At 37.4% G+C, this 13592-nt stretch overlaps 1 protein-coding gene across 8 annotated transcripts in view; it reads right to left on the reverse strand.

Annotated features, from left to right (window-relative positions):
• tcf12 (transcription factor 12) overlaps nt 1-13592 on the reverse strand; it is an 88941-nt gene that overhangs the window by 59045 nt on the left and 16304 nt on the right. For all 8 annotated transcript variants that reach the window (XM_084359448.1, XM_084359447.1, XM_084359451.1 and 5 more), the window contains 2 exons: nt 9143-9216; nt 1435-1537 (listed from right to left, as the gene is read on the reverse strand). In XM_084359448.1, the coding sequence (XP_084215574.1) occupies nt 1435-1537; nt 9143-9216 (177 nt within the window). The remainder of the gene's footprint in view (nt 1-1434; nt 1538-9142; nt 9217-13592) is intronic.

Below are 13592 nucleotides of genomic sequence, written 5' to 3' on the forward strand. Positions count from 1 at the left end.
CAGAATAATCGCTGTTAAGAATTTAAACATTTAAAAAAGTGTTAACTGACAATCAGAGACAGGAACAAATTAACAAACAGTATCTTGTCACAAATCATAATTAGCCTACTTGCTTTGTAAATATATCAACATAAAATGCAAATATTGGTGTCAGAAAATGTTTTTAATTAAAATAGTAAAGTAATTTGTCATTTTAAGAAATCTAAAAAAGACAATCCCTACAAACTGATATTGTAACAGTTTAGCCATTTAGTAGCCTCAGTATCCACAATTAAAAAGAAGTCATTATTTAGTGTTAATTACTTTATCATCCAAGTAACTTGGCGTTCACTTTATCTGTTCTTTAACTCCTAATATAGCCTACTCTCGTTTTGCATCAAATATGGATCATTCAGGGGTTAAAGCAGTTTTATAATGGAAAAACATCAAACATATTTCACATAGTAATGATTAACCGATGATGAATTGTTAAGACAGCTGACTATCAATTAAAGGAATTGCTTAAAATTTGAATCCCTGATATTTATTGTAACAAAACCCAATAAACTACCAGCACAGGACATGCCTCCACCAACCTGAGTCAGTTGTTACACCTGAACGCCATGTATTGTGATTGAGAGTGAGTGAGTGAGTTACCAAGTGGGCAGAGACGCCAAAATAGTTTGTTTTTTTTAAATTGTTAAATGGCCGAAATGTCCAACTTCTGCAACTCCAGGTCACAGAAAAGGTGAATTTGACCAAACCTTCAGTACTGACAGATGAGACCAAGCCTATGTCCAGTTCCCACGTCTTGTAATGTAATAGTAATAATAGTCACTTTTTTTATTAATGGCATTAAATAACACTGAGTTTGAAATCCTTTAAAAGAACATACTTGGAACAAGATGGGTGGTGTTGATAAAGGGCTAGTTGAGCTAATCTGAGCTGTCCATCAGACCAGAAAGGTCAAGAACCACTGATCTGAGAAACATCTAATAAAACTGAATCACGACTGCAAAAATAGAAATATTTCAACACCATTCTGTAATTTTTTCTCCTTGTGTGAGAAGGTCCTTGGTACAACAGTCTGTTTAACCCCACAACCCAGAAATCACTACCCTGCTGCCAATGATAGTTGCTGGGGGCGGTTTTAATGTCTAGGAGACAGCTTCTTATGACGGAAAGCTATACTGATGGCGTGACTTCTAGCCTGGGGGAGGGTCATCACAGGAGGAGGAAGAGGGAGATAGAGAAAGGGAAGAGGGATTAAGGGAGGAAATAAAGACAGCAGGAGATGGAGAAAAAAATAGCCTTATAGCCTGCCAAGCCCTTTCAGTAGTGCTACCTCGAGATGCATGATGTGCCTTAACCTCAATCAGGCAATTTTTTTAACAGGATGTCGTCCCACTACCAAAGGGCATGTGAGGGGTGAGTTGAAGAGAATCACTTACTTACCCACTATGTTCGAGTTCATAAAAGGTGTTGGGGACAATCCTTCATGGGACACTAATCGACTGTCACTCAAATGATCGCCGTAATGAGGGCTGTCTGTGAAACCCTGGGGGGAGAGAACAGAATATTAAGCACATTATCGGGCAACTTCACTAATTGAGTAGTATTGCATACCACTAATTAGTAAGAGGAGAGCACAACTGGTCGTTATGCTAATAAACTGTCACCTTTCTTGTATATTATAGTCATAGGTTCATTATAGGTTCATTCACATTCATAATACATTTGGATTTATAACCCCATTATTTGCCATTAAGATATAAGTACTCAGTGAACTTCTTTGTGAAGACACAACAACAATGGTATGATATATGTTGTTTTTTTTTACTTATCAATGATCATTCATGCTTCGTGGGTGTGAAAACTACCAGCCTTACAGCATTCGTATTGGTTTTATCTAAATGGGAGGATGCTTTTTAGCCTTATTTTTAGCTTTAATCAACGTATGAGAAAAGGCTAAAAAGCTGTTGTGATGTTTTAATCATTTTATTTCACTGTTTAATATTTTATCTTCCCTTTTCTTTTAAAGTTAATTCTAATATTTAAAAACTGTTGTAAAGTACTTTGCATGGAAGAGGCCACAAAAATAAAGTGTACTATTATTATTATAATTATTGTGAGTATTTCCTCTTTACATCATCCCCTCAAATGAACTGAAGTGTGTCTAAAACATTTTGATTCAGTTAAAAATTGTTTTATGGGCAACATATTACAAAAGTTATTCATACCACCTTCTTTGGACCTATCCTAAGTGATTAAATGCTCTCCTATAGGGTGTCAACTGATGCAAAACTTATGGCCGTCTTTTTATTGAAACCTGAAAAAAGGTAAGTAAACATTTGTAAGATTGTGCTGGTCACACAGAACTCAACATGTGGAAACATTTGCTTTATTTTAATTACATCCGTGGCACAGATAACATCTAACCCCAATACATTTGTTTGTGTTTATTACAGTTTTTTTATTTCTTCTACCATCTTATCTATATGATAACAGGTTTATATACCAAACCACAGTTCATAAGGTGTTGTTACATAGAGGGGAAAGAAAACAGAGAGATTCAATCCTACATCATTCCCAGGTACCTGCAGCTTAAAAAAATTGCCTTTTTCTCCTGCAGCTTAACAGTGCCTTTTCATGACAGTTATCAGCTTGGGGGGCTTAGGTCTAAATATCGGTCACAGTATGGTTTTTGAAAACTCGGGGTCCCATGTAATAAAAGACACTCCGTTACAGTGCTAATCCCAAGCCCTGTGAAAATCCTCCTGTGCTCCAGTCAAATACATCTCCCCAAACTACATTAACTCCCACCAGAGGGACCGAGCAGCATTGGGCTTGCATTTCTATGGAGCTATTTTCACCAACTCATACCCTTTGCATTCAACATACAGTAAAAAAAAAAAAGTAAATCTCATTATCCATCTTTTTTTTTGTGAGTGGATGGTGATGGAGTAATTTCAAAGGCAGTGGAGTGTTGTGCTGTGTCGAGGGAATCCTCAGAGATTCCCCATTGTGCTTCTGCCAGGCCGCACACACTGTTAATCACACCATGAACAGACTCAATAACAACAACAGCCCCATGAGAGGCTCTAGCAAACTAACACACACGGACTTACACATACAGAGCTCATGTACCACAACATTTCCTGTATTCCGCAGCAAAACAAGGAAAATTAAACTACAGACTTAATGGAATACTTCAACATTTTAAGAAATACACTTATTCACTTTCTGATGAGTGAACACTCAAAAATTGGTTTGTTAAATATACAGACAGCAGCAGTTTGGCTTAGCTTAGCATAAAGACTGGAAACAGTGGAAACAGATAGCCTGGTTCTGTCCACAGTAAGTAAAGAAAACACTACCTGCACCAGTACCCTCACAACAATTTGCCATTTTAGAAAGCATTATGAGCAGGATTGGCTAGGATCACAGATTCTTATAGAACCTGTGTTGGACGGCGCTGCTCAGCCTGGCTTCCAGTTTTGCCCAGTGGCCACTCGCAGTATTGCAGCAAAAGATTCCCCTGCGAGCACGAATATCATAGGAGGTTGTTGTCAGGACCCCTCGAACTGCAAACAATGTACATTATGACTCTTTCTATTATGATTTTTGATCTATAGAGGTTTTCTATTCCTCTAGCTGAGAAAAGCAATCTTTTTAACAGTGACGTCATCATTATGTAAAATGTAAGGCAGCGGGGGGAACTCTGCTGTGCACGCTCAGTGGGCCACCTGACCAGAAAGTAAACTTCGAAGATAGAGAATGTTTTTGACGTATGTGCTAGTCGACCAATTCTCATTGGAAGGAAGGGCGCCATCTTTGTGTCTACTAACTAGTTTTTCCATATAAATCTATGGCTGGGATAAGCAAGGTTTTTGTTCTGAAAAACAAGATGTAAACGTGTAAATTGGTGGATCGAGAGCTTGCAGTTTCTCTCTTTTTTCACTTTAAGCCTTCACTATAACCACATATTTAGAAGAGAAATATCTATCTCATCTCTATCTCAATATCTCATTATCTATCTCTTTATCAATAAGCCATTGAGCGCATTTCCCAAAATGTGAAACCACTCCTTTGACTAAATATTAGAAAGCTCTTGATGGTAATGAACACTTTGATTGTTATGACTGCCACTGTCAACCCAGGCTCATTACATGTGTGTGTTTGTCAGTGCAACCACACTGTGTTTGCTCCTCTGGGACTGCTAGATCATCAATCACAGATCCTCATCATTCCCAAACACTGGTGGCCTACATCTATCCGAGACACTAACACACGCTGTCATCGCTGCCACAGGGCTGCGTTGGCACTACTGGCTAAATAACTGTCAGATCATCGTGGCAGCATGCAGGCCGGAGCTCACGCCTTTTCCCCCAATCACTCGTTGCAGCGTTTAAAAAGTCGTCTCTTCCACACACTGCTGTATCCCAGGTGAATGTGGGGCTGCTTTTGGCAGCTTGGGAAGTGATGATATGCTCATGATGGATGCGTGTGGGGTCGAGTATCAAGTCGGGGCAGGACACTGGGGAAGTGGGGGTTGTCGTGCGGTGGCGGTGGGCACAGCCCTGACTGTCAGACCGCCAGCCTACAGCCACAGCTGCCCAGGATACAGCGGCTGGCTGGGAGCCAAGGTCAGCACGGCAGGACTCGGGACTGTTCACAGTTGACTGATCACACACTCGTAGCTCACCGGCTCAAACAAGCTCAGGGACAAGACTGAATTCCCTTTGTAACAGACGGAAAGATGAAGCACTGAGTACTTCTTTGAGAGTCTTAGACAGACATCGTGAATAGAGCATCATTTGTGTACATTTATATGATTATTAATGAACAAGTAATAGAAGTAATAGATGAAAGTAGCCATCTTAGAATATAGACAATATCATAAGCTCATGAAAAAATAATACCCAAGTCTGTTATGCAATCTTGCTGTTACCACAGCTTTACAAAAGCAGGGAAAAGCAGAACATGACAGGAAGGTCTCGACAGCAAAACAGATGTCTTAAAAATCTCAGTGAATTGTTTTTGCAAATATTTAAAAAAATATTTCATTTTAATAAGTTCTTTAAAGTCTATCTGGGTGAAATGGCAACTTGCCAAAGAGTGTAAATATGAGCCTCTTGGACACTGTGTGCAGTAAGAAGCTCCAGTCTCCCCTATGACCCTCAACAGGAGAAGTGGTTCACAGAAAATGGATGTATGGATTGTTCTGAAGTAAACCAAGTACAGTAAAAGACCTCTGAGGGCTCCTCAACGTCCAGGCTATAGCTTTGATGGCCCTTAGCTTTAAGAAACATTCCTGATGAGTTTAGAGAAGCATAAGGAGTTTTGTTGAAATTTCCAGTTTACAGTATTGTACATTTACATATCCTATTAACTTTGATTACTTTAATCATCTAACTTTAATCTTTCCAACTAATATTTTTATTGGTGTTTATGTGACATTATTGGAAATCTGTGTTTTTTAATGAAAGGTGGCAAAATATGGTTCAGAATGGCATTACCACCAACACAAACCATATTAATGCTAATTTAACAATATTTATAGCACTTATATGGTGGCAGGACAGGTGATACTACCTGGGAAAAACAAATCAAACCTTCTATATGTGAAAAAGTTAGTATTTAGCCAGTCTTCACATTTACATTACGCATCATGATCTATCATTGTTGCTAGTTTGCTGAAAGTGCCTTCCTTATACTTCACAGCTTTTATTTATATCCTGAGACATTAACCGCTTCAACAGAAATGGTCAAGTTTTACTGTATTCTTCATCAATTAAACAAGGCACCAACAAGATTTATATTAGACTTGAACAGAACAATGAATCAGCTCTATAGGGGTTAAGACCTTTAATTCAATCAAGCCTTATCCAATATCAAGTAAAACATTTTTAAATCCACTATAACCAGATTTTTATTTGGATCCATATTTAATTGTACTCACTCAAATATACCAGTCACCCGAACATGGCTGAATATTTTTCATTAAGACCCATGCATTATTCCCTGAGAAATGCACAAAAATTGTGAAAAAAAAGGCTTATCGGGCAATGTGAAGTGAAGAAAAAAAAACTGCTTTCCCTTTACCTTGATCCAAACCAAAAGTGAATGGGGTTTATTCGGGGCCAAGACCCAACCTTCAATTAAACTGAGAAAAAAATCCATTCAATAGTTTTTGTGTAATCCCGCTGACCAACCAACCAATCAATTATCAAACAGACACAGGTGAAAACACAACCTCCTTGGCAGAGGTAATAAATATTGAATATCAACAAAGGTAGCATCTGCTGCAGGGCATGTTAATGTTTGCACTGTATATATGTTCTTGTTTTTTTATCCACCAATAGTATGTCATCAACGATTCATGGGACTACACAGAATATGTTTTTTTTTTTTAAATCAGCTAATGTCAATTTCAAAAAATTCCTTTCTTTTCTGAAATCCTGTCTCCAGCACTCACAACTCAGCTCTTTTTCTAATCGCCTGACTCTACAAATTAATGTCACACCAATTTTGCGCATTATCGATTAACATAATTTTAATCAAACAAATTCTTAATGGTAATTGAATGGTCATCAATAAATGATTAACATCCACAATGGGAATATGCCACTTTTCTCTGAATCCAATTTTTATCATCATTCACATGGTTACCTATGTCAGTAAAGCATCATGTCATAACTGTAGCATAAATTATACAGCTCTCATAAAATGCATTTTTCACTGAAAACAGGTTGTTGTAGACTACTGAGATTCATTAGACATGCCACTCACTTCTTAAAGCAGAGTATATAGGATATAATATTGTATAGGTTATATAAATCAAGTCTGTATCACTACAGTATAAGGTGTGTGTGCAGCTGTGTGGAGTGGCATGTGATTGTTTGTGTGCACGCCTTATGGAGGTACAAACAGCTGTCTGCTGGCTGATGCTGTGCCTTGCAATGTCAGAAACACTCATTTATATGCACCTGGAGCAAAGATATCTCAAGCGTCTCTGTCTTATAATTCAAATCAAGCTGCCTATGTTACCATAGCCTGTAGATGTTCATTCGGGAAGGGCACAGAGAAATAAACAAGGTAACGCAGCCCGAGTGGCTCTGACATTTAACTGAATTCTAATGGAAAGTGACAGGAGATTGACATTAAATGAAATTCATACAGGGCATCTAGAACAACCAATGTGTGAGGGACAAACAAACAGAGGGAGAGCTGTTCACACTTGCTCACACTAACAGCGAGATGTTCTCACTTAAGCACAACAATAGAGATGCAGTTTAATATTTCTCCCATTAAAAAAGCACTAAGCTACAATACATCATAAAGTTAGACTGATTATATTCAACGTGTGATTTTATAATTGATCGCAATTAAATGTTACTTTTTATTTTATCAACAACAAAAAAGACATTGTGCATTTGAGACCAAGACACTTTTGTTTTTTAAATAAAATTCAGATGGTCTTCTTTTGTATAGATTTACGGTGTCATAACATAATATACAGTATTGTCCTTATTGTTCAGCTGCACAGATGTCCTTGTGTAATGGAGAATAAGACAAAGTTTGGGCCGATATTGCATCAAAAGTCAATTTTTGCTTAAAAACCAGGTTCAGTCATGGACAAAGAAGTGTTTGGATGTGCAACAGAAACCAAACGTTTTTATGTGAGGTACAGTACAAATCAGTGTAGCCCTCTGTTTCAGCACTGCTCATACTTGGATGAGGGGCAACAATGAATGTAAATTTGCCAACTGACTACCTAAGAACAATTTTTTATACTTTTATTAAAATATGGCCATAGGGAAGTAGGTGTATGTGCATCAAATGGTGAAATTTGCAATGACAAGTACAATTTATTGTAAATACACTACAAAGATGCTGAGCAGGTGTAGACACAGGGTTACAATTTCTACAAAGAGCTTCCTGCCATCATGTCTTTTAGTGCAGTTGAAGACAGTTTAGTCCCGCAAGCGACTACAGAATATTACTGGCAGATAGAGGCACTCATCGCTAAGGCTAAACAGCTTGTTAATACCTGTCTTAAAGTACAATTTAAGTGCTGTGTCGTAGAAGGGTTAGGGTTACAGCACTTAGATTTACCATGACCTGGATGACTGAGAACCTTTATCAACATCACAGTAAATTAAATATCTTTAGGTTCTGGACAGTTGGCGGTACCAAACAAGACATCTGAAAACTAGGGATGCACAATATATATCGGACTGATACATTTTCAGCCTGATAATGAAATTACGTATAGCCAATCACGTAGACAACATTAGATCCACCAATAAACACATTGAAGAAGAAGCAGAGCGCACTTTGATGTGACAAAATGTGACTCGATGCATGCTACATGTTCTGCAAGAGTTCAGAGAGGAGGGAAAAAATCTTTGAGTTTTAACACAACAAATTGTATTAGAGCTATGGGATATAATCAGCCATCTTTGCTCTCTATCCATCATCTCCAATTTAGCCTTTCTCACCCTCAGTTATGCATAAACTACAGGTTATGAACTTCTTTTTAAAATACAAAAATGTTAAATTATTGGTTATCTTATCGGTTTTGGCCATGATAATCATCAGTTAGCAGTATCATCTGAAAAGAATCCATATCATACGTCTCTATTAAAGACATTGTCTTCCACCCTGAGGAATTGTGGTGCACTTTTTAACAAATTTCATTATTCATTAGATCAATCTGTTAATTTCTAAAATAACTGGTTGATAGAAAATAACCTTACAATTCAAAATACCAACATACAACTGGGATTAACTTTTGGGGATGAAGAAGTGTTCATCACACTTTCATAGGACGCAGCATTAATATAATTTCAGCTTTAACAGACCTATATACTAAAAAAGAGGTTCAATCACACAATAACATCAGCTTAAGGTTACTGATTTTCTCTGCCAAATGCATAATATATTTTTTAGCTAAAAAGAAATCAATTCTACCACCAGTGAGAACATTAACCAACCATTTCTGTCACAGAGAAATATTTCTACTACAGGCCATACGATATGAGTGGGATAAGGTGAGACTAAAACATTGTGAATGTACTGATTTGATGTAACGAGTGTTAAATGATGTGCTGTGGAGCAGAAAGGCCATTCAGAGGCGTTAAGGTGTAGGTCAACTTACCCGCGAGGACTCATAGGAGGGACTGGATTCGCCACCTGGGGCCCAAGACGCTTGGTTGGTCCGCTCCTCCATACCTGTCAGAGAGAGAGACACACAGCTCCGTCAACAAGTCTAGATTACAAACATAGTTCAATGTACAGAGACAGTATTTCTGCATTCTCTGTGTCTCTCTCACATACAAACACAACTGAATCAAAAGACAATACTCTTTAATTAAAGATGTTTGTGCAGCGTCCCCGTGATTATGATCAACAGCAGGTTTTGAGTTAAAAACTATTGTGTTTGAGATGCACAGTGTCACATCTCTTTCAACCTGTCTTTCTAGTGTTAGTTCTCTGTATCGTGAATGGACTATGGACAATCTTACACTAAAGACAAACACGTTGATACACTACTGTCACTCTAAGATCAGAGGATGTTCTTCACTGTACAGACTGTGAAGCCCACTGAGGCAATGTGATAAAAATACCAAACATTTGCTTGTAACAGCTTCTTAAAAGTGTGCATTTTGTGCTCTTCTATTTTATATCAATATAAATAGAGCTAAACGATTATTCATTTGATTGATTCCTCGTCAACGTAATTAATCACAAACTATTTTAATTAATTATTCTAAAAAAAGAGTAAAATTTTCTGCTTCCAGCTTCTTGACATCATCTTGGAATTGGGAAACACTGATTAGCATTTTATAAACCAAACAACAAATTGGTTAATTAAGAAAATAATCACCAGATTAATCAACAGTGAAAATAATAGTATGTTACAGCCCGAATGGTAAATTAAATATCTTGGACAAAACAAGACACGTGAATGTGTCATGTTGGATTTAATACAGAACAAAGGGTCAATCAAGGAAATAACTGTCAGATTAATTGATTAAAATAACAGATGAAAATAATTATTAGTTGCAGCCTTAATTGGCAGCTAGAACTATATATCCAGCCAGCAACTGAACACATTACATTACTCATAACTGAGCTACAACAAGTTTGAATGGAAAGATGCAAAGCTAGTTGGTAAACTGTGTGTGTGTCAGTCAAACCCTGAAATTCACTTACACTCTTCAGAAAACTCTAGAGAAAGACCTACTGTATGTTAATTGTAAAGTCTGATTAAGATCTTACTCAAGTAAAACTGTAACATTTGAAGTAATGAAATATTGTCAACCCTAAAAGAACTGGCATGATAGGAATGTGATTTTACAACTGAACTATGTCTTTTCCCTCTTTGGAAATGAATAAGAAAAGTGACTAATTCATTTCTTCAAAGGTTAAGCTTCAGGACATAAAAACATTTATCGTGGTGCCATTTAGTTTGCTTTGCATGAACCCTGGCCACAAATAAACACAGTTTTATATGCCTCAATGCACCAAAAAGCATCTACTTTCAAACAGCTGAGCTCTAAAACTTGATAAAACCCATTTTTAAATGAAAGAAAACCTCTATGTTTCAAAAGTCAAAAGATAAACAAATAAAATCAATAACTTCAACCAACTGCAAAGCAAGACCATCTGGCATATATTGAAAAATATAATATCTGATTTTCAGAATCTAATTTATGTGATATAGTCTGTAAACATATTTGATGCCTCAATTGTTCTTGCTGTTTGAAACAATATTGTGTTGCAGTAAAAGCCATAGTCCCTGTAAACAAAACATAATTGCAGAGCGGCTACAGCATCAACATTCTCCAAGTTATTGATTGTCCCTGTTGTAATTTCATCTGTCTCAGCAAAATGCAATATCATTTGTTCATTTTTAGCTTCAAATAAAAAATATCAGATTTAAAGAAAGTGCGTATGCTCAGAAAAATAATAATACAGCAAACGACAAACTACACTTTTTTGTAACAAGAATATTTCTAACTTTTTAATTTAACAAAATGATATGCACTGAGGGGCCTCCGAGCAGCGAGGTCAGGCATTAAAAATCTAAGAAACGGTTTACAAGACTGAAACAAACAACTGCAATAAAAGCAGAAGTAGAATTTGCAAAGCCTGAAATCACAGATCAAAACACGTGGAGAACATGGACCGGTTCTCCGACTCACAAAGAGTATAGAAAGAAAACAGCATACCTGACTACAGCTATTGATGAACTAGATTCAGTGCAGCTTAACTTGTGCTTCTTATGCGTCAGTAAGTTTATTAATTTCAAACCGAGCACTTCAGTATTAAAGAGAACTAATGAAAAGGCAGTATGATGTGGTCTGAGGTACCTATTTGGGAACAATACTCAGTCTGACATGTGAGAATTTCCATAGAGCGTATTTATGATTAATTTCCAACGGTCATTCTGCCAATCACATCTTAGTCAGAAATCTAATTATACACTTCATGAGAAGTCAGTGACATGTCTCGGACCAGAAATCACGCTCCAGTGAGCAGCGCTGCAGATAAGATGTTTCATCTTCACAAACATGTTGTTTTGCTGCTCATACACAGGAGACTCATTTCCTCTTTAAAAGTTGTCACAATAACTATCAGCGGCTTAAAATATGCAAAGTAAACCGTCTCAACGTCTATATTTGGCCGCGTTACCATCAACATCCACAACTTCACTTCTATACATGGCTCTAAATTTTGGTCCAGTTACATCAACATAACTGCGTCATGTTGTAGCCCAACTGAGGCCTTTTTACACACTGAATGTAACAATGGTCAGTGTTTCCTCTTTGGGCAGTCATCTCGTCTGATTACCATCTCCAGGGCTCAAGGGTCCGCTCTCTTCTCCAAGGACAGATGAGGCAGCACAATAAGATTACTCACTATCACAAGAGGCAAATGGGGGGAAAAACACACAAATGCACTGGCTGTAATTTAGGTCTAATGAATTGAGAGGATGCTGCTCTACTGTTAAGTGCTCATGCATCCATTCTCCTCTCACACTCAGTATGCTCAAAGATGTAATCAATATTTTTGTATGAATCAACCAAATGTGAACGTCTGGAACAGTGAAGAAGCAGTGAAGAACCTGCAAACTGAGCTTTTTAGCCTCTATTGGCCTACTATATTGGTTTCATGCATCAAATTAAGCTCAGATAACACAAATGTACCTGCCAAGCACCAAACAGCAGGTACACAAAGTTGGCAAGTATCTGATGATGAACTAATAATACAGTCGTGCAATGAACCCTTTACCCAGCGAGACAGTTGGATTCTTAAGATTACACGATCTCACAAATTCAACTAGCCAGGCTTCAGGCTATACACGTGGCAGGTGTTGAACCAATCAGCATCCTTTGAGGAACAACTGGCAGCTACGGGGCGTGGTTTAGGTGTGACGACCAGCTGGAGTTACTCTTCATTTGAAAAGAACAATCGCGGCTCCTTTCATTGAAAGAAAACACTGAAGGCTTTTTTAATGAAAACCAGAATTACCGAAGAGCAATTGTATGCCTCCGCACACTAGTCAAGATGCTGTACAACAGAGAAAGATCTGTGTATGTCAAACTTTACTGTAATTATCGTATGAATTATTGAGTTATGTCCAAAAATGGATTTTGTGGGGTCACAATGAGCTTGAACTTTGAACTTTAGCCACCAAATTCTAATCAGTTCATCCTCGATTCGCTTTTACCCAATCTGAAACCGAAAGCTTTCTTGAGATATCGTGTTCATAAGATTGAGACAGACGGACAACCCGAAAGCATAATAAAAATGTTTTCACTTTTCTCTCGCCTGGCTTTGGTAAGAGATTGATTTACCAACTTTTGAAAGTGCCTGCCCTTTTCCAAAGAGTCTCGCCACATCAAGTTAATGGATCCTCTCTTCATAAAAGGTTAGCGTATTGAGTTTTTGTTGAAACTGATTTGGAGAGGTGTTAAGTCACCTTTGTGGTCCTCTTTGATGATGTAATTTCTTGCACTGTTGAACTGTATTGTGTTACACTGAGAGGTGTTTCTAATATTTGTCCTCACCATTTAAATCATTGAGGGTAAACTACATACACGTAGAAAAACCTCTCAGTTGTGGTTTTCCTGTCACATTTAATAAGTGATTTACCAGAAACATACAACTGTAATACTTTTGAATATATGGTGGGTCTATTTAATAAAACAAATAATAGTGAACTGTATTTGTAGAATTTAAAAACAGGATTTCACTCTTGAAAGACCGGGCGTGCTATCTGCATGTTGGGCTACATTTTGGGTCAAATCCAAAAGAGAAGAGTGAATTAGTGAACATAACAAAACCTTAAATGAAAGATGGCAACACCAGAGGGACACAGTTGAGGGAAATGGTCTTGCTTGGTGGTCCTAGTCACAACTGCCAACCCTGCTTGAGGATTCAATATTATGCATTATACTTGACTTGTCTGGTCACGCAATCAAGTTTGTGATGGACCTTACAGAGTGCAGGACAGTCAAAAAAATACTTAATACTTAAAAATTATAATCAGCAGTTTTATTACAGGCCATATGGTGGATACATTTTGTATCCTTGAATGT

This window comes from Pagrus pagrus (assembly GCF_965226575.1).
Source record: "Pagrus pagrus genome assembly, chromosome: 1".
Taxonomy (NCBI): Eukaryota; Metazoa; Chordata; class Actinopteri; order Spariformes; family Sparidae; genus Pagrus; species Pagrus pagrus.